Below are 27,905 nucleotides of genomic sequence, written 5' to 3'. Positions count from 1 at the left end.
AGTTACTGCTATTGAGCCTGGTTTCACCCAGTCTATATGTGTACTTTTGGTTTTTCTTGCCTAAGTGTAGGGACTTTACTTTTCTCTACACTGAATTTCATTTTGTTAGATACAGCCCAGTGGACATACTGGACTTTTAAGAACATAGGAGGGAGATAGTCATAAAGTTGTGATTGTGGATACCACCAATTACAAAAAACATTCATATTCCAGAACAGTGTTTCTCAGTCTTGGCAAGTTTAAGATGGACTTCCAAAATGGATGCTGGGATGTGAGAGCATGGATGCTAGCTAGGGAATTATGGGTGTTGAAATCCACACACCTTAAAGTTACCAAGGCTGAGAAGCACTGTTCTAGAAGAGAAACAAAGCATTTGTAGCCATCCAAATTGCTATTTTTAATTTTTTGTTTGTAAAAATAAAATACTGGAATCTACGTGGGGTCCAAAAACAGTCCAGAAGATACAAAGTACGATTTACACTGGTAAATCAGCTTTTCAGTCATTTTTTCTAAATTAAAAAAACTCTTTAAAAATTTGGAGCACGAAGGAACTTGAGGGGCATCAAGGAAAACAAAATGGTGGTTTCTGCAACTTTCTTCCCTATGGGCAGATTTGAAGTTTTGAAGCGGTTTTGCTGTGCAAGAAAAATGGTAAAATGAGGCAAAATCCACTTAACAATTGTCCCGCTTAACAACAGAAATTTTGGGCTCCATTGTGGTTGTAAGTTGAGGACTACCTGTAACAGCTCCAGTTTGGGTCACCTAATCAGAAGGCAGAGGCGAAGCATGGAACAATTGATGGCATTCCCACAGAGTGCCCAACTGCCAGTCTCATAAGGATGCATTGGGTGATTTTATTTTTCTGGGCTGTTTTTCTCCCCCAACCTTCTGTCACATTCAGACCATTTCTTTACTTAATGTTTCTCTGTCTGGTTTCTTCTACTACACCAAATTTGCTTCTGTTCAGGTTTCGAAGAGTTATCCTCCAAGTTATGCTCCCAAAACATAAAATCCCAAGCATCTTTATGTAATTTCTTCCTACAGTTTATTGGGTTAGAAGCAATAAAAAAAAGGATGGCTCATAGAAATAAATAGGAAAAGTAAGAATGAAGGCTGTGGCATTTCTCCAATATTCTGTGCAATAATTATTTACTGTATTTCTGTTGAGACATGTGGCCCTTAAGAGCTTTGGAAGGAGCAAGATATAGATGGGAAAAGTGAGGCTCCTTGGGAGGAATTGGAAGATGCTACATTTGGCCGAAATGTGGACCAGTGTTTCTTCAGCTACTGTAAATCCATGATCGGTGGCGACATACAGATTTCCGATTTCAATGTAATTCAGGAGTATTTACATGGCAATTTAAGCTCGTTTTTGATCAAAAGATGGTTTCCAACTCCTGAGGGAAATTTGGCCCTTAAGAACTGCTAGCTGTGGAAGTATTTGTGATGAAACAGCAGGAAAGACACTTCCTTCGATGCCAAAGACCAACCATAGTTTGCTTTTCTTCATACATCTGCAATAAAATTTAGCACTTCTGCCAACTGATTTCACATCCAGAAACAGAGCTGGGTCCTTGCCCAGAACTTTTGCTTCTTTCCCCCACTCTACTTGTAAAAGTTGCTCTTGGCACATTTCTTTCACAAGGGACCCCAGGCACACATGTATGTCTGAGGGAGGGGAAAAAAAGGTATTCCAAATCTAAACATTATTCCAAGCTCCCTTGAAGTTTTGCTCTTTTCTCTTGCTAGACTTGCTTATAGTGCAGCTTTTTGGGTCAGAATAAAGCAAGATCTCTTGCTAGAAAGGCCACGTCTCTGTGGGCAGAGAAAGAGAGGTTGGCAGAATTTAGCTGGTTTTCCTGCTGGCAGATGATGCTGTGTGGAGGGGAAAGAACTGTAGGGAAGCCACAAAGTGCTGCCCAAAACTGCATTGCAATGGCTTATGCCAGGATAGCAACACTGCCTAAGCTAGTTGCTAGGACATGCAGAAGAAAGGCTGTGGGGCCAAAATAATTTAAACAGTTATGCAGGTAGTTCTTAACTTACAACCGTAATTGGACTGCAACTTCCATCACAGTTCTTTAAGTGAGTTACACCAATTTTACAACCTTTTTTCTCTTCAGTTGTTAAGTGAATCATGCGGTTGCTAAGCAAATCCATCTTCCCACATTGCTTGCTAGAAGCCCATGGGAAGGTCACAAATGACGATCATGTGACCCTGGCATGCAGCAACAGTGGGAAGTATGAGGACTGGTGGTAAATCACTTTTTTCAATGCCATCATAGCTTCAAAGAGTCGTCAAAACCAGGGGTCCCCAAACTTGGCAACTTTAAGACTTGTGGACTTCAATTCCCAGAATTCTCCAGCCAGCATAGCTGCAACTCCAATTCTGGGAGTTGAAGTCCACAAGTCTTAAAATTGCCAAGTTTGGAGACCTCTGGTCTAAACAGATGGTCATAAGTGGAGGACTTAAATTCCAACTCAAAAATGTAAGGAAAGCTTATTAGTGGGCCATTAGAAAGAGCCTAGACTAGAACTGTATGAACTATAGGTAGAGTATTCAGATCTGCCTTGATGAAGTACAGGTGGACCTTGACTTACAACAGTTCACTTAGTGACCACTCAAAGTTACAATGGCACTAAAAAAAGTGACTTATGACTTTTTTTCACACTTACGACCGTTGTAGAATCCCCATGGTCATGGGATCAAAATTCAGACACTTGGCGACTGACTCATAATTATGGCCATCACAGTGTCTTGGAGCCATGGGACCAACTTTTGTGACCTTCTGACAAGCAAATCAATGGGGAAATCAGATTCACTTAACAACTGTGTTACTAATTTAACAAATGCAGTGATTCACTTAACAAATAAGGCAAGAAAAGTTGTAAAATGGGGCAAGACTCACTTAACAAATTTCTCACTTTAGCAACATACATTTTGGACTCAATTGTGGTCGCAAGTTGAGGACTACCTGTTCTTTGTAGGGTAGTTTTGCTCCAGCCTTCAACAAGGCAAGGCATCCTTTTGAAAAGCCACATGGCTTTAATGAACTATATTTTTAAATTACATCCAATTTTTGTCCCTCCTCTACCCAGTTGCAATGGGGCCGTCACTACAGGTAGTCCTCAGTTTATGACCAGAGTTGGGACCAGCATTTCCATTGCTACGCAAGGTGGTTGTTAAGAAAGTTGTGCCCGGTTTCATGACCTTTTTTTGCCATGGTTGTTAGGCGAATCGCTGCAGTCATTAAGTGAATCATGCAGTCATTAAGTAAATGTGCCTTCCCCATTTGCTTGTCAAAAGCCAGCTGGGTAGATCACAATGGCGATCACATGACCTTGAGACCCTGCAATGGTTGTAAATGCATGCCTGTGCTTGTCAAGCACTTAAATTTTGATAACGTAACTGTGGGAGTGCTGGGACAGTTGTGAGCACAAGGACTGGCATTACTTTTTTCAATGCTGTTGTAACTTTGAAGAGTCGTTTAAACAAATGGTCATAAGTCAAGGACCAGCTGTCCTTAAATTCCAACTCAAGAATGTAAGAATGGACACGAAACAAATGGTTGCAATTTGAGGACTACCTGTAACCTGCATCTTTAAGCATCCAAATTTCACATCTTGCCTATTTTTGCAGAGAGCGAGATCAACACCATGTCATCTCGCAGACAGCAGAGTTAGTTAAACAAATAACCGGGAATGAGATAAGTTTCAGTTCTCTGTAGCTGGAGAAACAGCATTGGGTGATCAGCTTTGTAAAACTATTTGTTGCAAGTAATGTGGATGATGAAGAGGTAGGGGATGTTATGTATGTGAAACCTTTCACCCTCCAGATTACAGTGATTTATAACTTCCAGGAGTGAGGAATGCCTGAAACTGTAGTTCAGAAGATCCAACAAATCATATTCCTCATCTCTAAGCTACTGGACTGGCCTACAGACTACAGTCTAGAAATATTTTCTACTTCTCCCACTGCTTTTTCATATGGCCTCATGGAAATCCTCCTTTCTCTCCTCCAGGCCTGGTGTGAATCTTTGAAAGCAATCCTGCCAAAAGCATCTTCCAAACCTAATTACCATAACCTTGTAACCTTCCACAACCTACAAGTCTGCAGGAACCATTTGTGCTTCAGTTTGAGATGCAGACAACACAGATTCATCCCCAACAGCTTGCTCCTGTCTTCAACAGTGAAGGGACACAGGGGAGAAAACATCCTGCAGCCAAGAAGGCTCCACACCCATTTGCACTGCTCAGGGGACCCTGAGGACACAGATACAAAACATTTGCTGGACCAATACATGAATACAGCTCTTCAGTCTGGAATCCACATTACACCAGAGATAATTCTGCTACCCTTCAAAAAGACCTCGACTATGTATCAGAATGGTCAAACAAATGGCAACTTCAAATCTCAACAAATAAATGCTCTGTCTTACATATTGGCAGAAAAAATCAGAAAATAAAATACAAGCTGAATAGTCAAGACCTTGTTGATGATCCAAACTCTGTCAAGGACCTTGGAGTACTCATCTCAAATGATCTAAGTGCTAGAGCCCACTGTAACTACATAGCCAAATAGGCATTAAGAGTTGTTAACCTAATCCTATGTAGCTTTTTCTCTGGTAATATCACACTACTAACTAGAGCTTACAAAACATTTGCTAGACCAATACTCGAATACAGCTCATCAGTCTGGAACCCACATTACGTATCTGATATTAACACAGTTGAGAAAGTCCAGAAATATTTCACAAAAAGAGTTCTCCACTCCTCTACTTGTTGCAGAATACCTTATGCCACCAGACTTGAAATTCTAGACCTAGAAAACCTAGAACTATGCCGCCTTCGGTCCGATCTAAGTATAGTATATAAAATCATACATTGCAATGTCCTACCTGTCAATGAATACTTCAGCTTCAACCATAACAATGCAAGAGATACAATACAATACAAAAGATACAACAGATACAAAGTCATGGTTAACCGCACCAAACTTGATTGCAGGAAATACGACTTCAGCAACAGAATGGTCAATATCTGGAATACTCTACCTGACTGTGATTTCTTCCCCAAACCCCAAAAACTTTAACCTTAGACTTTCTACTATTGACCTCACCCCTTTCCTAAGAGGTCTGTAGGGGGCGTGCATAAGTGCACCAGCATGCCTACCGTCCCTGTCCTATTGTTTCTTTTTATTTTTCTTATATATATCCATTTCATGTATTCATAACTATGTTATACTTATACCTGTTATTTTATAATCGCTTGACAAAATAAATAATAAATAAATAAAATAAACCTCCTAGTGGTCTCAAGGACTCTCTAAAAGAATGCAAATGACCAGTTGTCTGCAATGAATATAAATCCTTCCATTCCCCACCATCCAGTCAGAGATGAACAAACTTTTTGAATGAGAAGTGAAAAGTCTTCAAAGAAAAACAAGAAAGCCCAGTTACCTACTGAAAAAGCACCTTTGGAACTTCCACAACCTGGCATTTTTTTTAGATGACTTAAAATTGATATTTCTAGCCAATGTGCGAAAAAGTAAGTGGGTACTCAGGGAGCAGAATCTGCAATGCATCCGGAACATAATTTCCTAAACTGTGAGGTGTATCTCCTTTGGGGAGTGCAGAAAATAAATCCACTTTTCCCAAAGTTTTATTGTATTGTTTTCATTCTTACTTGTGTTCGTTCATGTTGGTGTTTTTATGGGAAGTGTGTACATTAGAGCTACACTAAAGGGAGATGTGACGGCAAAAAGTTTAGGAACTACTGATCTAGAGGGAGACCAGGCCCTGGGGCAGTGCCCCTTATTTCCCAAGTATTTTGAAAGAAATCCATATCTAATTACTCCCCTTATTCTGTCCCTTGCAAATTTTCCCAGAAAATTTGAAAGCAGCAGCTCATTCTGTAAATTACAAGGCTTCGGCTGAGTTGCTCCTTGTTTTCTAACTAATTTTACATGGAGCACAGATAGTCTTCGACTTACAACAGTTCATTTAGTGACCGTTCAAAGTTACAACGGCACTGAAAAAAGTTACTTATGACCGGTTTTCACATTTATGACTGTCGCATCATCCCCATAGTCATGCGATCAAAATTCAGATGCTTGGCAACTGACTCATGTTTATGGCCATTGCAATATCTTGGGATAGGATCCCCTTTTGCGACCTTCTGACAATCAAAGTCAATGGGGAAGCCAGATTCACTTAACAATGATTCACTTAACAACAGTTGCAAGAAAGGTCGTAAAATGGGGCAAAAGTATGCTGGATGCTCTGCAGCGGCTAAGAAGATGCTCCAGAGAGTTATAAACACAGCACAAAAAATCATTGGTTGCTCTCTTTCCTTTTTGGAAGAGATTGCGAAGACCAGACTCCTCTAGAGCACTAAAAATCTCCACAGACCGTTCTCATCCTGGACAGTCATATTTCGATCTGTTACCATCAGGGAGGCGTTATAGGTGTCTTAAAATGAGGACTAATAGATTGAGAAACAGTTTCTTTTCCAAGGCAGTAATTGTCTTGAATTCAAACACTTCATTTGTGATTTAGTCCTATTATTATTATTATTATTATTATTATTATTATTATTATTATTATTATTATTATTATTATTATTATTATTATTATTATTATTATTATTATTATTAAATTATTTTAAGTTTTAAACTCTGTAGTGTGATTGTGATGTGGTGTTTGGGGCACTGTGATGGAGTAGCTTTTCAAATTTCATTGTATTCGTGGAATGCAATGACAATATAGGCATTCTATTCTATTCTATTCTATTCTATTCTGTTCTGTTCTGTTCTGTTAACAATGTCTCGCCTAACAAGATAAATTTGGGGTTCCACTGTCGTCTTAAGTCGATGCCTACCTGTACGTCCAAGAGGGGGGGCACCATCAAGAACGAAGCATCCTCCGGGCCCGGGGAACGTGCCTAAAAGGGAGCGAGAGGGGCGGCGCGAGCAATACGAAAGGAATCGCGAAAGCAGGGAAATTTCCCGCCGTCCGCCCAGCGAGAGGCCCCTCTTCGGCTCCACCTCGAACGAGGACGGGCCACGCCGGGGGCCGCCTATAAGAAAGCTGAGCGCCGGCGCGGGGGGGTTACATCGGAATCACCGCGGCTGATTTCGCTCCGTGCTCTTCGCCTCTTTGCAGAACGCCATGCAAGTCGCTCGCCTCGCCGGCCTGTACGCCGCTCTCCTGCTCGCCGTCGGCGTGGCTGCTGAGTCGGTGAGTGGCGTTGTCGGGGATTTGCGTGGAGGAGGAGGAGGGGGGAGCAGCAAAAGGTTCGCGGTGGGTTTTGTGGGGGGAAAAGGAGGGAAATTTGCCCGGGATTGTCCGGCCTTGATTTCTAAGCTATTCTCGCTGGCGGAGTTAGGAGGGAAGACGAAGTTGGGTACCGGGATTCGATCTTCTTCGCCCTTGATGGCTTTGCGGGTCAAGTAATGAGGAAAAGGAGATCGCCCTTTACTCCCGGTGCCACGCCGGAGAGGGAGACCCCTGTCCCCCTTTTTCTGGAGAGACGTCCACACATTCTCAAGTAACCCTCTCTCCAAGCGAGGGTCGCTGGGCTAAAGCCGGGGCGACTCTCCCTTTCTTCGCAGGAAGTTAGGAAAGAGGGAGGGAGAGAGAGAGAGACGCTGCCACCCCTTTGGCCCCCGCTTAGTAGTTTATTCTTACTCGGTCTTGTATTACTTTTTAGCGCAGCGTTTGCTTAACCCGCAGCTATCTCCTCGGTCCTTTTGAGCGTACTGCGATTGGGGAAGGGGGAGAAGCTTCGCCCATGCTTGGCAATCTCTTCAGCCGTCCTTTACGACCAGCGGGATGGTTTTCATCATCTCATTGACTGCCTGGTGGATTCCTAGCCTCTTTCTCCCCCCCCCTCCCAAATGTTCTCAGAGTCTCCCAAGTACCAGCAAACAGCATGCCGTGTTGTTGCCTTATTTAGCACTTCCTCCAGCTCATAGCTGTGGAATGAGTAACCGCTGACCCAAAACCTGGCTCTGTTGCAATTCTCCATCGTCACACAGAACCCATTAAGTGAAATTCCCAAGTGTCTGACACATTAGAGATCTGGGGTTTTCCTGTAAATCTGAATGTGGTTGCTTTGCTCCTGAGGCATTCACCTCCTTCTGCTTTTTGAGAAAAGAAAGCCTCTGTTTTGCTTCTCCTCTCTTCAGTTATTTGGCCAGGCTGTTTTATCCTCCTGCAAACACTCTTCAACCTTTGACCTTGCCAAACACTGGTCTGCCTGTTGCTGATCTCTCAAGTTTGGGTAGAGTGGGTTAGGTTACTGGTCTAGAAATCAGGAGACTGAGTTCTAGTAACACCCCTAGCCAAGAAAGCCAGCTGGGTGACCGGGGCAGTCACTCTCCCTCAGCCCAACCCTCCCTCACAGAGTCCTTGTTGTGGGAAAAACAGGAGGAGGAAGTGGTATTTGACATGTTCACCACCAGAGTTGCTTATAAAGTAATAAAGGCTTGATAAAAATCTAATAAAACTCGTTAAAGCTTTGTGACTCCTCAGAGGAGATGGTGGGAGATTAGTTGCAACTTGCTTTATAAGGTTATGCTGGGAGAAGATCAGAAAGCTTGAACAGCAGCACAGAGGAATAATTCAGGCTAAATTGTATTTAGGTTGTGTACTTGCTTATGTTTTTAGCAACTTGAGTGAGTTTGTATTTCTAGAGGGGAAGGGTGACATTTATAAACTGGGGCTTCATGTTTAATCCCTCCCCTTTATCTTATTTCAAATGTAGCTCTATTATTCCTTTGCCAGTTTAGTTTTTGTCCTGGTTTCTTGTCTGTCATTTGAGCCTTTGCCTGTAATTGTACTGTGATGTTCTGTGATCTTCTCTTGCAAATTGTTTTTTATTTCCGTTGGATTTGGGTATGGATTGCAGTTATCTATAGACTTCAGAAGCGTAATTTTTTTAACCCTCTTGTACTTGCTGTTTACTCTCCTTTGCCTGATTGTTCCTAAAAATTCTGCATTTAATTAATGGAACATAGACTTTCATTTCTTAGTAATGGATCTGCATAGCTTATTTTATTTATAAGCAGTAGTAATTTGTAAAGCTTTCACCAGCAACATTCACTTAGCTTAAAAATGCAAAAAGTCTTGGCCTCAAAACTGATGAGTCTGAGAGAATTTCAAGATAACAAAACATTTCTGAAATTGATCACTTTTGTTTTAAACATTCCTGCAGTTTCTCAGTCAAAGGTTCTGTTGATGTCTCTTCAGTCTTTAGTAAAATATATAGTTATCTAGCTTTTCAGAAGGTGTCCTAAATACTAACTGACCTTAATTTTATGGAATACTAAAATGCATGAGAGGTTCTAACTTGTTTTAAGTGAATCCATGCAGAAAGTTACATGAATCTGAGGCCTTATTGGGTTAGTCAAAAAGTTCAGAGATTCTAACTGCTTGGTATTCTGTAAAAGAAGGATCAGAAAGGCCTTCTAGGAGATGCTGAATTGCTGTTCTCAGCAATTTAACCAGTGCTGAGGGATGCTGGGAGTGGTAACTCAGCGACATCTGGATTGTGATAGATTACAGGTAGTCCTCAATTTACGACCACAATTGTGCCCAAAATTTCTGTTAAGTGAATTTGCCCATTTTATGATCTCTTTCCACTGTTGTTAAGTGAATCACTGCAGTTGGTAAGCTAGTAACACAGTTAAGTTTTTGCTTGTCAAAAAGTTGCAAGAGATGGCTACATGACCTTGGGACACCACAATGTATGGGTCATATAAGTATGGGTCAGTTACCAAGCATCTGAATTTTGATCACACGATCATAGGCAGGCTACAAAAGTCATAAGTGTGCAAAAAAGATCATAAGTCACTTTTTTCAGTGCCATTGTAACTTTGAATGGTCACTAAATGAACTGTTGTAAGTCAAGGACTACCTGTACATACCTTTTCTATAAAAGAATGTCTTATATGGTTGGGATGAACTGAACTTGTAGTCTATTTAGTCATTTCCTCCCGGACCTTCTGTTTTTGCTGAAAACTGTGTTCCAGGTTCTATTCACCTGACATATTTTAATAGAGCGCTGATGGATTAATCTCTATGATATGGGTTTATCTACAGTACATGCATCTGGTTTGATGCTGCTGTTTATTCTTTATTTTGCACAAATTCCTCTTAACTCTTTCTGGAAGGCCCCCCCCAAGGATTATAATGAAAGGGTGGTGCATGAATCATATTTTACGGTGCTGTGACAGTTGGCATTCACAAAGCCTTGCTGTGGGGAATTGGATTGTGTTGTAAATGCAGCATGCCAAGTTTTTTTTTCCATCTTGGTGTTCAGGCAGTGTTAATCAAATTCAAAAAATATATATAAGAATCTGGCTGAGCGTATTGTTTTGAAAAGTAGTGCAGCATTATTAATGAACAAACCGGTTTGTCCTGTCCTGCTGCCATGGATCCCCCAGGCTTGTTCTTTCTACTCTTTCCCAGTTTTGTTTTCTGTCTCTCACAGTCAAATCATCATTGTTAGCCTAAATATGTAATTTTATTTCCAATCTATAACATGTGGTTTAGACAGGCTGAGACATAGTACAGATGCATATGCCCTCATTGGGCCAGTATGATATAACTCCCTGTTCAAAGACTGGCCATCTTAGAAGCATCTTGTAGCTTGACAAAGTCAAAGAGGACTAGCTTCCTTTACTAGCATCTTCAGAATATGTTTAGCAGTGAATGGCCAAATATTTTGTGTAGTTCTTGAGATTTTTCTATAGTTTCTCGTCGTCAAACATGTAGGTATATGTGACAGTAGACAGAACATGCCATAGAATTAAAATATGGTTGGGCCTGTACCATCCAAAGCTATCAACTCATGTCTCCAGAAGATGGGAGTGTCTTAAATCTTTTAAACACATAGGAAAGAAATTTGAAAGAAAAATGGACGTTTGTTTAGTTTGTATAGGTTATCTGAAATGGCTTCAGTCTTCGACTTCATAATATTTCCCATATAACTATTATGACAAATGTATTAGACATGTTCCCACTTTAATAGAAGGTAAAGTAGCAGAAACAACAAATAATGAAGAAATCAGCAAAACAGTGGGATGATTAAGGCTGACCCATAGTACTCTGTATACAGTATGCTTATAAAGCTATAATGTTCTGGGACCATTGTTTGAATAAGTCACAAATGGCTAAGTTCGCGTTACGCAAATGCAGTCACTGGATTCACACAATATGTAAAAACAAAATCAAAACTGCAATATGATTTTATATTTGTGAACTCTGACTTGGTTGTGTTTGAAGGAACATTAGATCTTTTCAGGCATCCTTTCCCTGCCACTGGGTTATAGGTCACACAGGGTTTGGGGTGAAATCAGTGGACCTAAACAAACTTGCTGGGTGCTAGAAGACTGGTAACCATCTAAGACCCAGCTAATTTAATATAAGTTAAGTAGAGCTGCCAGTTCATGGCTGCCAAAATTGGAAGATCACTAGAGTTTACTGAATCTTTTGGCTGCCAAATGATCATCCATATTTTTGTAACCTTAATTTAGCTGCTAGCCCATTTAAATTTTATATCTACCGTGTCTCTCATATAACAAGGCCGGGTCTTATTTTTTTTTGAGCCCCGAAAAAACGGCTAGGATGTCTTTTTGGGGATGAATTAATCCCCCCCCCCGCACCAGCGCCGTCTCCAACAACAGCATCTGAGTCGCTCCCGCTTTCCCCCCATCCTCATAACAACAGGAAAAAAAGATTTTGAGGTACCTGGGAGCCCCGCATGCTACGTTTTGGTTTAATCCCGAGAAGCTGGGTGGGCGTGAGAAGAGCCGAGTGAGCGTCTCTGCTGCTGCTACCCTTGGTGCTCCAGCCTCGGGCTCTGCAAATTTGCAAAAGTCCTGGTGCGCAGCCCGTTCCTACATTCCAAGCGCCCAGGCTGAGCTGCAGCTGTCCCTCTCTAGCCAGTGCCATCTCCAATAACAGTAGCAGCAGTGGCGGGAACTGTGGAAGTTACGGAGGTGGCTCCCCCACCCGAGAAGCAGCTGAAACGCTTCCACGTTCTCACCGCTGCTGCCGCTGTTGTTGGAGATGGGGCTGGCGAGAGAGGGACAGCTGCAGCTCGGCCTGGGCGCTTGGAATGCAGGAACGGGCTGCACACTGGGACTTTTGCAAACTTGCAGAGCCTGAGGCTGGAGCACCAAGGGTAGCAGCAGCAGAGACACTCGCTCGGCTCTTCTCACACCCACCCAGCCGCTCGGGATTAAATCAAAATGCAGTGTGCGGCGCTCCCGGTACCTCAAAATGATTTTTTTCCCTGTTGTTACGGGGACGGGGGAAAAACGAGAGCGACTCAGACGCTGTTGTTGGAGATGGCGCTGGTGAGAGAGGCACCAGCACCGGTGGGAAGTGTGGAAGCTACGGAGGCTTGAGAGGCGGCTGAAACGCTGCCAGACATCCACGCCAACACCGCCCGCCTGCTGACCCGGGTAAGGGAGGGGTAAGGGAGTCCTCCATGCTCCACCATGATTGGCTGTTAGGAGCGGCTGATGGTGAGGCATAGCTGCCCGCAGGGCACTCCTAATGGCAAGTTTCCCCCCGCCTTCCCCCCAATTTTGCATGTTTTAAACTAGGCCTAATTTTGGGGGGAGGGGCTTAACTTCATTTTATGCTTAGAAAACATGCTTGGTCTTCCTGTTGGGGGACCGTATTGTTGGAGAAACACGGTAGCAGCAGAAAGACTATATATATTTTTGATTTTGTATTAATCTAGAGCTGAATGTAGAAAAGTTGCACAAAATTAGGGCCATTATAAAATATATTTCAGAATATTGATATTATTGCATTGTTTTGGCTCAGTTTCATTGTCAATCCTGCCACCCTAAATTGAGTTAGCTTTTTTTCATATTTACTAGTAAATGAATTAGGACTTGGTTTATTACATTGTGAGACTTTAATAACGGTAAGATATTTTCTATCCACCTGTTCATTGCTATCACTTGAAACTGTACCACTTTGCCGCTTGTCAAACACCCACTGTTCTTCTAAGCAAAATGCTCAGAATTCTTGAGTGTAAATGTACGGCTGTAGTACTGTAAAAACTTTATATAGAGAGGGGAATGGCAACATAGAAAGCTGAGTAAGTGATTCTGGCTGAACTCTTCCTAGGAAAATTCTTGCTTATAGTTGATATGCCTTGCTCTCTTGGCCCAGTATGTCACGCTGGAAAGTCTATGGAAAGACTAAACATGTGGAAAAAGTATGACGTAGTACTGTGGCATATTGATTTTGTCTACAAGTTGCTACTTGAGATGGAAGATGACTAAGTGGAAACAACTCCTGGGTGGTAAAGACAACCCCCTAGTGCTTGTTTTATGTCACATAGGAAATGGAGGAAGGTATATTGCAAAATCAGTGGCAACAGTATTTCATGAATAATATATCCTGTGTCCATCTGACCTGAAACCTTTGGGGTCTTGTAGAGCAGAGAAAGCATAGTTAGAAAATATTGGTTCTATCAACTACAGCAATGGAATGAGGAGACCTTGTATGGTGATCTAGCATCAAGTCAACATGCACACAGAATGTACACAAGCATCCTGAAAGCTCAGCATTTCGCTACCTTTTTGTAGCTGTTGCGTTGTTATGAACTCGACAGGGAAGGTAAATTTTCCCAAGAGGTGTTCTATGTCCTAGCATTTGTTATGGACTGTTTGGCAAATTGCTTAGATTTGGAAGCAATAGAAGCCCTCAGACAAATTCTTCCACAGAATATAGACCTGAAGGCCTCGGGAAGTTCAGAGAAAGAGAGATTCTGCAAATAATTCCAAGCAAGATGTATCCGTAGTTATTATATAAGATCAGATTTGAAAGCATCAGTGCTCAGCATGAGAATATTAGGTTTTGCGTTCCTGTTGATATTAAAAAATATGGGGTAAACCTGTGAACATCAATTTTTCCTCAGGCCAGAAACACAGGAGGTTGCACTGCTAGTTTGCAACAGAACCTATCTATGGAGGTGTGAGCAGATATTTACAGAGTAACAGAGTTGGAAGGGATCTTGTAGGTCATCTAGTCCAACCCCTCGCCCAAGAAGACCCTACATGATTTTTGACAGATAGCAGTCTCTTCTCGAAAGCTTCCAGTGATGAAGCTCCCCCAAGATAGCAATATGATCATTTTCAAGCAACTGATTATCTTAGTTTTAATAGTTTTCTTTTTAAAAGCTTTAATGAGACTTGCCTTTTGTAAGTAAACTGAAACTTAAGAGGAATGACCCTGGTATGTTCAATTCTGAAGCGAATAAGAAATGTTTCTTTAAAAGAAAAACTGTATAATATCTTTTATATGCAGACATGCTTTGCAGTTTTATATATACACCCACTGTTCTTCTAATGTGTGTGTGTGTGTGTGTGTGTGTGTGTGTGTGTATGGCATTCGGCTTTGTTCGGGTATTTTCCCACGTCATTGTAGTTGTTCTTTTAAAGTTGTAGCAACGTTTCAGCAGAATCTCATCTGCCATCATCAGGCTTCTGTGATGGCAGATGAGATTCTGCTGAAATGTTGCTACAACTTTAAAAGAACAACTACAATGACGTGGGAAAATACCCGAACAAAGCACACACACACACACACACACACACACACACACTTGCAAGTAATCTTCTCTGAGTTGACTGTCTGATAAGAGGTTATAGGAATGCGGCTGTGATGTGGAGAATTATGGGAAATCTATATATTCTGATATCACTGCAGTGCACACCTTTTTACGTATTTTTAATGATTATATGCTAAGATTGTAATGCAAATGAAATTGAATCAGTGCTATTTGCCTCTGAAAAGAACATTCTTTCTTAAACTCATTATACCCAGTAAGTCAAACTTTCTAAACAACTTGACATTCTCAGAAGTTTAAGTCACGTATAAGATCTGCTGCCATTGCTAACTATTCTCAAAAAAACGTTGAGAGCTAGCATTTACAGCTTCACTAAGAAGCAGTCCACTTACATTGTTTTTTTGTAAATACATGTAGAACAACATGATCTCTCTTTTCAGCCATGCCAACACATATATTTTGCTGTAACCACCAGGTCTCCATACTGCGTAATTTCACATGAGTCAATTTCTTAACTGTCCCTCATTTCCACTTCCTATCGATAAAGCCTGATTAAAGTTAATACTATACCAGTAGTGCAATATATTCTACTCGATGGAGTTACATTAGAAAAAGGTTGAATCCTTGTGTCAAGGAGTTCACAATCTATCAATCTTCTCCACCTTGCTCTTTGTAAATGAGACATGATAATTAAATAAGCATAGCTTATGGAAACTCTTTGTTTTTTGGGAAGCATTTATTGTAATGACTATTTAAAACCCCTCACATGAAGTGGTCATTTGCTGCTCCTTAATCAACATTCTACAGCTGGCCAAATGCTAATACTGATGTATTTCATTTAATCACTTAACAGATTTTGCTTTTAACCTTGCGTTGGGCACAAAAAAATTTAATTTTGGGGGGAAGAGCGGGTATGTACACTGATTATCTGACACAATGACCTCTGGACCCAGAAAATGGGGAACTGATGTTAACTACAGCAGGTTTTCTGAGAACCTACTGTATTAGTTAGTGGTTAGCCTTTCCAATCCAGTCTTGTAGTATAATTCAGCAAAAACATTTATTTACTTTTCTGAATAGACTGGAAAATTCAAAGCATTGTATGCAGAAATTTCCAAAAGTTAAATATGCTTTGGACATTATTAGTATCTATTTAAGACATGTTTGACGCTTGAGATTGTTTTTAATTAGAAGGAAGAATCTTTGCAGTCCTACAGAAAAAGAATCTACTCTTATCTAATCAGGGGATTTGAAGGAGACTTTTTGTGAGAGCAGGAAAAGTAATATTTCTGTTAACAATACGGGCATCCTTTGGGTAAAGTAAAACTTCCAGGATTTTTAGTGAAGTATGAAGGTGATCCTGTTTGGCCACCTTGCCTAACTAGACTCTTAAGCTGGGTCAGGTTAATATTTGGGTGTAAATGCACTGGAAGATTATTGCTGTAGACCAGACTAGTAAGGCAAAGTGCATCCTGGAAGAAGGAAATGACGAAGTATTCTTATATCTTGCCAAGAACATTGCACTGGAAACATCTGTGTAAACACAAGAGGTTGAACTTGACTCCAAAGTAACTTAATTTTTTTAATGGAATGAATTATTATTTTTGTGGTAATGTCATCATAAAAATGTCCTTTGAGAACTAGATTCCTGATGACTGTATGGACATATTTTCTAATTTTCTAGCCATTGCCGCCTTCTGAGATATTTTTTTTAGTTTTTCAGTCCAAACTAGGGTCCTGAGACATAAGCGCACCAATGTGCCTACCGTCCCTGTCCTATTGTTTCTTTTATATATTTTTTTCTTATATGTATCCATGTATTCATAACTATGTTTTTACTTATACCTATTATCTTGTAAGCAATTGACAAATAAAAATAAATAAATAAATCTAAATGTTTAAAAAGTCCAACATTGCCTAACTTTTCCAAGTCCTTTCCCCCAAGTTGGATAAACGCTGTTTTTGAGGCCATCTTGATTTAAAATGTTCATGGGAGTAAAGCAAGACAATAATTATCTTTCTTGGCCAGAAAGTAACTTCTGCTGTTACTATTAATACATCTATTTGCCTAATTAAGTATCTTTATTTTATAAAATGGGATGAACAATCTGTCCAGATGTTAGTGAACTGGAGTTCTCAGCAACTCTGGTCAAAGTCTGGGGACTATAGTTGAGGAATTCTGGGAAGTATAGTTGAAGAGCCACACAGGTTTCCAATGTAACTTAAAATCATGAACTAGATTGGAATTATTACATGTAATGTCCTAGGGATGGTGATAGGGAGACTTAGATCAGTCAAAACTGATGATTTTGCAAAGCAGAATTAACCATAAAGGTCACCAGCTATATCTTAATTAGTTACAAATTTAAAAAGTTATGCTAATCTTTAGGCATCCTGATTGGATTAAAACAGATAGCATGGATATCATGCAAGAATTTAGCTGTACAAACAAGCCTGGATTATCTTTATAGTATATCTGAACACAAGCTAACTACATCTGAAATATCCCAGATATAACAAGTGGGAGAGTGCCAGACACTTAAATAATTAAATCAAGCTTTCTTGACACTAAAAAGTTAAACTGATATGGCAAACTAGTTGAGAGGCATAGTTAAAAAAAAATAGACTAAGCAGGAGGTAGAATACTTTGTGTTGAAAAGATTTATGTTAACCCTGCGCACCGCTGAGGTTGACAGCTCGGCAGTTCGATTCCCATGAGTGAATAAACCGTGTAGGGACAAGAAAGCCTCCTCCGAATGCCTTTTGGCATTCAGGCGTCCCGCAGGTAAAGATAACTGCCCAAAAAAATTCCTTTCACAGAGGCAGCCAGCCACCTCGGTGATCCCTGGCTAACACGTGCCATATGCTAAATAAATAAATAAAGCACTTAAATTTCTAATTTTCTGCAATTTAAAATTGGTTCTTCTTTATTTTGTTTGATAACTTGGATATCAAGCTATATACCTGGCTGGGTCCAAGTATACTACTGATATGAGAAATCAATGTCAACTCTTTCTTTCTCTCTATTACTTAGCATGGCTTTGGACTGCTTATACTAAGTGAATGGTCTCCGGACCACTGCTTTATTTACCTAAATGCTATCTTTAGATAATTTAAGTAAGGAATTTTAGCTTTTTTCCCTTGCTTATTCTGTTAACATTCATGTTCTTGTAATTCATATATTCAGAATGATTCCAAGTGCTTCCTGGAAAAGTCTCTAATGCTAGGAAAGGTGGAAGGGAAGAAGAGAATGACCAGCAGCAAGGTGAATGAATCCAGTTAGAATGGCAATGGGTGCAGTGTTGGAAGAGTTAAGGGCAGACCATTGAAGAAATCTATGTGGACATTAGTGGTTGAAAATAACCTGAAGGCACATAAAATCCAAGTGTTCTACCTCTCTGAGCCTATAGGATTAGTTCCCATTCAAAAGTGGCTTTATTTTAAAACGTAGTTTGTATGGATGAAATATAGTTGGAGGGATGGGGTGGAGGTCTTGGACAACAAGGCCTTTTGACTGATATCTGCAGGGTTGAATCGGTGCATGACTATAACCTCAGCAGAGTCTGCTGACAGAAGGATTCTCTGAACTTCCTTAGAACTGTGTAGTCATAAAACTGAATGAAGTGATATTTCTCTTTTCTTGCTCAATGTTGTTGTTGTAAGACTTAAACCTTTTACCACTTTACCCAATCCCTTAGCAACGGGTTTTTTTTTTTAAGGAACTTCAGGAGTCAGAGCAGATGTAAAGATTACAAATTTTCCAAATGGTCAGCAAGTCTCAAAGCAGCATTTTTGTAAATGGGGGATTTGGAAACCTCATGAACTGCAGAGCACAAGATTTACTTTGGCTGAGACACCCTCCGGACCACATAAGCTGCCAAGAGGTTATGTGGTAACTGCATGAGGGGAGAGGCTGTGGGAGTGGCAGGTTTGCCCTTCGGGACTGCTGTTAGAATTCTCTCAATAAGGTTTTGTCCAAATAACACAGTCCGTTAAGTCATGTTAGGTAAATCTGGTGAGCTTATTGCTACAGTAAAGCTGCCCTAAACCTTGTCAATGCATCTTGGAGACTTCCAAGGCCAAAAAATATTATGTAAATTTGTTTAATTAATAAACATTAGGAGCGAAAGTTTTCTCCTGCTAGCTTTGGAAGTAATTAGACAGAAGGGTTGCTGTAGTCCCTTATAAACAGTTGGGATGAAGATATAGTAGCAGACATCTGGTTCTTAAGTTTTAGTCCTCAGTTAACCTTTTCTGTATCCTGCCACTGTCAAAACACCGGCTAGCAACACATATGCTAAACCATGTTACAAACTAAGGGATTTGGCTGAACCAAAATTAATATATTGCGTGAGAAACCTTTGTGCTTTTCGGGAAACGGGGGACAGGGTAATGCTTTAGACTAGATTAATGGATTGCCTTAATTGTGAGCACCAAATAAGAACTTGCTTAACTCTTGTTTCACATATACTTTAATTGAAAGATTTATACTGGCAAGCAAAGTTTCTTTAATGGAAGGTTGTCTACTGATGTCTATTGATCTTCTGTCCAAAGACTCTAAGCCTCCAGGGAACCCTAAATTTCTTTAAAACAATTTTGAAAATCAGGATGAGATAAAATAAGGACATATGCATATTTTTCATGGAATTAAATTCCTGCTGGAATTATAGTCATTTTAATAGTTTTTGCCATTTGTGTATGTAGGTAGAGAATTTTTGCACTTGAAATCTGGATCAGTTAACATAGAAGTATCAGTAGCTTAACCAAAAGGAAATTAGACATGATCTTGCTTTGCAAGCATGGATGAAGCAGCTTTTGCATTAGGAATGATACACATTATAACTAAAAAATTGCATAATTCCTGGCCAAATGCATTAGAATCAAAGTGATTAAGGGATCACCTGTGGGACTTACATATGCTGTACTTCTAGAAGAGTGTTACCCTGCAAATTGAAATAGAAAACTTATTTCTTAAGTATAAGGAAATCAAAAAGAACATTTTTTTCACTATATTATATAATATTATGTGGGACTTTGTGATTCTTTTTGTTGGTTTCTTCTGCTTTCAACTATTTTCAAAAGTTCTATGAGCTCATAGAACTTTTGAAAACACAACATGATTTTATATAAAACAAAATAAAATATGATTATGTAAAACGTGTGGGCCAATTAAATGTACATAGCAATAATATTTGCCTGGCATTCCTACCTGTTGCTATGATAATGTTCAGAACCTTAAAAAATGGCCAAGATTGTTAGTAGTTGTACGGTTGGTTGCATATCTGCCAGACGTTTAGATTGGAGTTGGCATTTTATTTTATTATTGTTATTTGGAAACTGCAATCAACACAGAATATATGTACAGGAAAAAAACTCCCAATATGGCTTTAGTTGCTGAGTTGCTTTTACCCCCAAAAGAGGGCTGCTTCTGTTTGCAGTAGAGTCTCTGATTCAGAAGTGGAAGGAATTAATTTTGTATTTCTTCTATGCCACCTTTCACACTCTTCAGTTTTCTGCTCAAGGGACCTGCAGGAAGAAGAATTGGTTGTTCCTAGGATATCTCTGCATTCAAATGTGCATGTGACTAGAATGTGAGAAAATTAAGAAGGAACTGACACAAGTGTGCCTTAATCAGGGCTTTCCTGCCATTTTAATCCAATCTTGCACAATCTTGTTCCATTTACCTACAGATTGGATTAAAAATGAATAGCCCTGATAAAGACACACTTGTCTCAGTCCTTCCTAATTTTGATAAAGTCAGCGGATACTTAGCAAGATAAAATACGTTGGAAGACAATTGTCCACCCATTCTCTGAAGGAGGGTTTATGGTCTATGCTTGAGTTTTCTGCTTTCTCCTGTCATTCTGTTCTGCACATTCCTGGGAAATTGAACAAACAAGCTTTATTATCACCCACCTAAGTAAACAGTTGAACTGTGTACCGTTCACAAAAGAGTGCACAACACGTGAGAGTGTTTGAGAGTGTTTGACCGTATCTGGGAGGGAGCAGAGTGTTGTTTTAGATTTAATAGGATCCATTCCTCCTGCACCTCCTATCTGAGTCAGAACAGAATCAAGAACTAGCATGTTTGAAAAATCAAGACTGGCAAGAATCATAGTGCCATTAAAGTCAATGTTTTACTGGCTTGAGAATTGTTTTTAAACCCACCTGTCATACATAAATGCCACACCCCACCAGAGAGTTTTGCATCTCGTTGGCTATTATTAGGCAAGATCATGGATGAGGCAGTTCCACAGGAAAGAAGCAAATTAATTCACCTCTGTTTGTTCCCCTTGGCAACTTAACAAAAATGGCAGCTTTCCTAAAAGTGTATTGTCACTTGAACTGGCCAGATACTGTAAAAGATAAAGAAATTTGCCAGACACATTTTTCTGTTTGGGGTACTGAAAAAATAAATGTACTTCTGCAAGCTTGCAAACTGTTAATGATACATCAATACTTCATTTCCTAAGCTGCTTGGCTCAGAATTTTGGACTTGAAGATATGCACTTGATTGCTGTGGCTGTTTTACTGTTTTTTTTTGCCATGTATACATTAATAAGGATTAAATAGAATAATCTGAACTTTAATTATTTGTCTTACTGAAAAGAGCAGAAAATGTGACATCTAGAGTAGGAAATTATTTGGCTTTGGACAATCCTTGGATAGATTTGAAGGTTTCAATCATAGACTTTCTTTTGCTAAAGCCACAAATAAGATTTCCTTAGAATCTGATTGTTTTCAAGATGGGTGTTCTGAATTAGCACCAAGTCAGTCTGAAAAACAACAAACTGGTTATTACACTATAATTTTTGAGTGGACATTTCAAGTCATGAAAAAGAACCTATTAAATTTGCTGGCTTTCCTGAGAGCCATATCAATAAAAGTATCTTCACTCTCTGCACTAATAATACTTTTATTATGCATTATTGGGCACATTAGTTGTATAGTTAACTATCAGGATTGTAAATATTTATATCTTTCTACAGTTTCATTCCTAACTAGCAGCTTCAAGGCATATTTGTGTGCTTGCACAGATTTGTGGCTGGTAGCTGAGAAGTAAATCTTTCAGCGATTTGTAGGTTAGAAAATCTGCTTCTCCACCCTTCTGCTCGTCCCTATGATGTTTACTAATCTCACTTGGCACTCAATATGGGTAAAAGCTGCTTAATGCTCAGAAAATACACTGGAACTGGATTAAATACAGAAATGACAGACTCTAGTAGCTAAAGGATTCAGCTGGAGAGTGGATTAAGAGCCAGGCTCAAGGAGACTGTCAGAGCTGCAAGAACTCCTTTTCGGTCAAAAACCTTTCTGGCACATGTATTGTGATGAAGTCATGGTGGAGTTTAAAAAAAATAAAAACAAAGCCAGAATCTATATATCACACTAGCCTTAAGTTCTGAACCCCAGTAAGGCTTTATATAGTAAAAAAGCAGGTCATAGCCAGCAAGTCAAGTACACCATCCCTGCTCCTCTTCATAAGAATGTGAAAACTATAGAAAGGAAATATAGCAACTTTGTTCTTATCTAGGTTTTTTTTTCAATACAGTATATATCTAGTGAATACTTCTGGTACAGAAAAAACTGATAACTGACAGTCTAATAGATCCCATGTAAAATTGCCAGCTTATTTTACAAAAAGCAAAATTGGGAAATCTGGAGGGCTTTGTTCAGGCAAAGCAAATCATTTGAAACTTGGGGATCTTTTTAAATAATAGCTATGTTCACATATCTCCCTCCCCCTTTGAGTTGAATATTAAGTTAGTCAAGCTGATTATATATCTATATGTGTGTGTGTGTGTGTGTGTGTGTAACTCTGAAGCTGAAACTCAAAGAGGCGGGAAGCAAGACAATAATATCAGAAAAGACAGCCAATATGTATTTAAATTTAAATATTAGAGGTATATCCTGTCTTTCATTTGAGAGCTCTATATATCTTATCCTACCCTCCTACCTTCCCATCAACAACAAATCTGTGAGGTAGATTAGGCTGAGGGAATGAGTGACTGACTCAAAGTCACTCAGTGAGCTTCTGGGTCTCTTTCCTCCTAGTCAAGTACTTTGACCACTCTACCATTGTGGCATTAAAATTCCTGAGCACAGACTTCCGGTTTGCAAGGCTTCGCCGGCGGTAGGAATCTGCGATCGTGCGCGGTCCCTGCCGCGCTCGCGGCTGGAGTGCCCCCGATCCAGTTGGATTTGGGGGCTAATAGTTACCTCGTAGAGGTGACTGAAGACAGGGGAGATCCAACAGGGGTCCGGGGGAATCGCAACCCCCCTCCTCAGCTGGCTTAACTCCCTTTTCCAAAAGCGGTGGAGCGGCGGTCAGCAATGGCTGCCACAAAGAAGCTTTCATCCAGACAAGAATGTGCAGGAGGAAGCTGAGAAAGTGAAAGTTTTTGGCTGAACCGGGATAACAAGTAACATCTAAATACCCTGGAAACTTAACTTCATTAAAGATACATTGTTCCCAAAGAAGATCGTAAAAAGCGGCAGATGAAAGTTAAAAGGGAAAGTTTTGTTTTTTCTCACTCTCCTTCCCTACGGAGATAGCAGATGGAAATTGGAAAAACCCGTTTTGGCATCAGCAGGTAATTAAATTTGAAAATTAAAGCCAAGGGGACATTAAAGATTTATGAACATTGGAATTGAAAAAAAAAATTCTTTTTTTGCTATAAGTGGGAAGGGAGAGGTAAAGAATTAATATTAAGACTTCGCTGGAGGAGGCTGCTTGAAGCTTTTAAGATCAGAGTTAAACTGTAATAAGACTTCTAAAAGATACATTTTGGAACTTTGCAATTGAACTGTACCCCAGGAAGAGAAAGTATAAAAAGAAGAAAGTGCTAAATGAAACAGCTTGTGTCTATTTGGATTGCTTGGTGACTTTGGGACCTTTGGAAATTATTATTTGAAAGATTAAAAACATTTGGGTTGTTTAAAAATTTTTCACAATGGCATTATCTGTTGAAGAACTGAAAATGGAATTTAACAAGCTAAAAGAAGAGGAACAAGAAGGGAAGGGCTCTTCTGGATCTGTTTTTCATTTCTTAGAAATGGCGATTTCTACCTATCAGGAATTACAAGAACAAGAAGGTTGGGAGGAAGAAGAAGAAGCCATCTTTAATGAACAAACAACTTTAACTGGGGAAGAAAATTAATAAAACTTTTATAAAAAAAAATATTCCTGAGCACACAGAATTGTGTAATTAAAACTGCATAAGGGGTGTGTTTTGGAGAAAGTGTGTGGTCTATTCAAATGAAGTTTGTAATAAACTTGGTATTACACATACAAAGTACATTGTTTAATGCTCTCATACTGTGTTTCTGAGTGAATCAGATATCCTGATCCAAATGAAAACTTTATTCACTTGTTTAATTTGGTTATTTAGTTGACCCTTTGTCTGAGTTTCTTGGTACAGTAAAAAAAAGTCATTTTTTGAGTTGAGTTCAACTCTTGTTGATTTCAGGATATACCATTGCTTTTTGCAGAATGTGTATATCAAAATTTGAAAGATGGTGGCAATGGTGTTGTGATAAATCATCTTACAGATTTTGACAGCACATACAGGGACAGATGGACCCTTGTGGACATATCCACGTGCTAAAGCACTGAACCACAAACTAATCAAACAGGCCAGATTCAGTGGCCAATATGGTAAAGGATCAGGTTAAAACTAAACAGCATACTATTTTGTATGAATGTAGCCACTGAGACTGTTTTTGACCTAATTAAGTATGTTGCATAATACCAGTCAAAATAAAACAGTGCAGGATATATGGAACGTGAGATAAGATGGACTCTTTGGAAGCTAACTGAAGACCAAGAATATGCCACATGGCAAGGGAGAAAAGAAATATGGCTGCCTTAAGAAGACAGATCTTGCTGTGACTAGGCCTTCATCTAGATCACGGGTGTCAAATTTGCGGCATCACATTGCCTTCACATGATGTATTGTGAAGTTTTCCCCTTCGTGGAACTGAGATGGGCATGGCCTGTCTGTGACACATTCGGCACATGGGCCACCAGTTTGATACCCCTGATCTGGATGGTGAAGATGCCCAACTTCAGTCAAGTTTGAATAGCTACTGAAAGTACATTCCACTTTCTGAGCTTCCTGTGATGGGTAATCTGTAATTAAATTTCCTAAACTTTCTGATCTTAATCTCAACATTAAGTTAAACAAATTGGTTAATATCTAGGTATTTTGATGTATCCTTTGCAGACTTGGATTTTCATATTTGCAGAAAATGAGATTTTTTTTAGTAAAGAGGCTATTCAGCTGATTTTCCCTTTAATGTACCTTTTTGAAAGTAGATTTTCAGCACTTACTACACCCACAATAAAATCTGAAAAGAGTCTGAAAATTATGATTACTACTTTAAAATCATTCTATGTGTTGATGACAGATCTCATTAGCTGCAAGATCATGCATGCAATTAAATCTTTTTTATTCAAAGTATTAAATATAAGTGGGAGAGAGTATTACTAAAGCATGTTTTATGCCAATATTTATATTCTTTTCTTTTTTTAAAAAAAAAGAGTGAATATTCTACATATGGTCTATATATATATATATTGATAGTTTGATGTTGATGGTCTTAAAATTTGAGTAACATTATTTTGAATGAAATCTTTGATTATGTAAAGTGCTCCATTTTACCACTGAAACCTACCTATCCTCTTTCAATTAAACTCCTGTAGTATTAGAAGCCATGTGATTATATATGTCTGGTCCTTGACCTTGCTTATCCTCTGTTAATACACCATCTACTGTTTTCAACTCTTTTCTTGTAGTAAAATCTGTTCAGTCTTTTCAAATCTCTTATCAGCAACAGAATGACTGTTAAAGAAAAGTTGCATTGATGAGTCAATAAAGTGAATGCAGTCTGAGTTGGCATATATAGGTGTGTCCATTATGTCTGTTCTGCAAAGAGGACAAAAGTGAATCACAGTGTATGAGTTCATGAGTGACATGCACGAAGAGTTCACAATACCCCTGGCATCAGAAGCCAAAACTTGCTAGCAAAACATATCCTGTTTGCAGAGCTCTGATCAGGCAAGGTTTATTCAGAACCTTTAGATTCTGCAGCTTGGCATACTGCCATACCTTGTTGTTTAGGAATTTCTGAAGCCATTTGGCAGTGGTACCGAGCTTGTATCTGGTACTTCGATCTAATTCTCAAAGCTGTAATTCAACACATAAACATTCCAGAAGGATATTCTAGTGGATGGTGCAGCCTTTAGGGCTGTGGATAGGAGAATCTGAAAGGATCCTTCTAGCCCTCACATGTTCATTTCCCGCAAGTTCTCACTGCTGCTGCTAAATAAATGGATTAAATTATACTTGCCTGCAAACTCTGATACCTCTCTTCAAGCAGATGGAGAACTTGTTTTCAAAAGCAAGGCCATAAGTTATCAAAGTAACAGAACTAACCATCCACTGATTTTGGAATGTAGTCGCCTGCAATTTTAAATTGCAATGTCCCAGTTACTGTGCTATCCAAGGCTCAATGGTATACAGCAGGAAGCTGGCTTATCTCGTAGCACTGTAATACAGGACCTCTCTGGTTCCTTGAAGGCACAAGGCAAATGGGCTCTGATAAAATCATGTAGTTTGATATCTCAACCTTGGCAAAGTCACTTTGGCTTTTATGTATTGTAGAGCAGCTTATCTGCTGTTGCAATGCTAGCATTATATCTGTAGCTGTTATTAGGTCCCAGCATTGCAGCCTTTTTTAAAAAAAAATTTCAAAGGGCAGTTCCCGAGTTTCCTTTATAAAGAGTAGTGTTCTTAATGGAACACTTAATTCAAGTGAGTTATTTTTTTTTACAGACTAGTCCCTTTGATCCTCTGTCAGCTAAATTTTCAGATTGAGTTACAAACAAATCTTATCAGTTTTAACTTGAATGTAATAGTCCCATTTAAAAACATTTACTAATATATTATAGGTATATTATAGGTAAAGGTCTCAGAGAAGTAAATAATTTTTCTTTAAATATACCTGGCTTCAGACATTAGCATTCAGTCTGGGGGGAAAAGTACACTTGGCTCACTAAGAGTATACAAGTAAAAAGTTCGTTGCATGATGTTTGGCAAAAAAAGTGAATTGGTGACAATGCTGTAAGAAAGTTGTTCCATTTTGCCCACTGTATCAAATATTGTTTCTATCTTTAAAATTAACTATGGAGGAATGGCAGCACAAATATAAGAAGGGTAACAAATTATACTACTACATTCTTTCCTACTGGATCTTGGTTTTTAATAAATTAGGTCCTATTTCTAAAGCGATGACCTGACAATCCCAGCTTAAATCCTTGTCAACAAAGAAGTTTGAATGGCATGAATATTGCTCAATATATAGTCTCAATTAGTTATAGTACTAATCTTACTAATCTGCAGAGGTACCAATATTTCTCTCCCCCACCGTAAATCTTCAATATTCATTAATTTCCCTGTTCATTTCTTTTTCTCTCTCTCTTTCTCTCTTTTTAGGTGAGAGAAACTGAGATTATGGATCCAAAACTGAACATAGAGGAATTTGCATCTGGTGACTTGCCAGATGATGAAGATGCAAGGTCAGACTTAACAGTTGATTATAATGATGGTGAAGAGTTCTCGGGTTCAGGAGATGAACAAGGTAGGTCTTTCTCAGTACTAACTCCTGGTCAAATTCATGTTTTGTTTTGTTTTTGCTAATTATGTATCAATGGGAATGGTGCTTCAATATGTAAAAGACCATAGTTCATAAATCTGAGGTTACATTTCAACTTAGACTTACTGTGCTGCTATTTACTTTGTTGACTACCATTTGTCTAACAAATTTGAGATGACAGTATTGAATTTCTTGGCTTTGACCTGGGAATGGTTCCTCAGCTGAGTAGAATTCATAAACTTTGGAGAACTTCCTGCTTTGTATTTTTTGATCATTCAAATGTAACCCACCTGGTTCACATTTTTAACTTGTAATACTTCCAATACCCTTGTTTCCACATGCCCAGTAATGGGAGAGCCTCACATTGTCTAAATTTTCTAATTCTCCTTTCAAGAAAACCTGCTATCCTCTGGTTAATTTGATAACATTTTAAACACTCTTGTGGGGGGTGGGGTGGGCATGGCTTTTGACATTTCATATATCATTTTTTTCTGAAGACTTTTATTCCTTCTCTGTTTCTATCTTCCGTTTGCAACTAATCTACCAAGCGGTCTTGGTTCTTCCCAAATTCTCAACACAAACTTTGTCCTCATGTACACTGAGTTCTCATGAAAAACAAACTCTGAAACTAGCACACGGCAAGTTGAGGC

General features: G+C 39.3%; 1 protein-coding gene across 1 annotated transcript in view; it reads left to right on the top strand.

Moving 5' to 3' along the window:
- The first annotated feature begins 7,111 nt into the window (after window positions 1–7,111).
- SDC4 (syndecan 4) overlaps window positions 7,112–27,905 on the top strand; it is a 27,964-nt gene continuing 7,170 nt past the window's right edge. The window contains exons 1-2 of the mRNA XM_026665035.2: window positions 7,112–7,238; window positions 27,096–27,240. Coding sequence (XP_026520820.1) covers window positions 7,170–7,238; window positions 27,096–27,240 — 214 coding nt within the window. The 5' untranslated portion in view covers window positions 7,112–7,169. The remainder of the gene's footprint in view (window positions 7,239–27,095; window positions 27,241–27,905) is intronic.

Source organism: Notechis scutatus, chromosome 3 (assembly GCF_049901735.1).
Source record: "Notechis scutatus isolate UNSWTSFEM ecotype Mainland chromosome 3, rNotScu1.2, whole genome shotgun sequence".
Lineage (NCBI taxonomy): Eukaryota > Metazoa > Chordata > Lepidosauria > Squamata > Elapidae > Notechis > Notechis scutatus.
The sequence above is the reverse complement of the archived record's forward strand: the minus strand, read 5'-3'. Positions and strand labels throughout refer to the sequence as shown.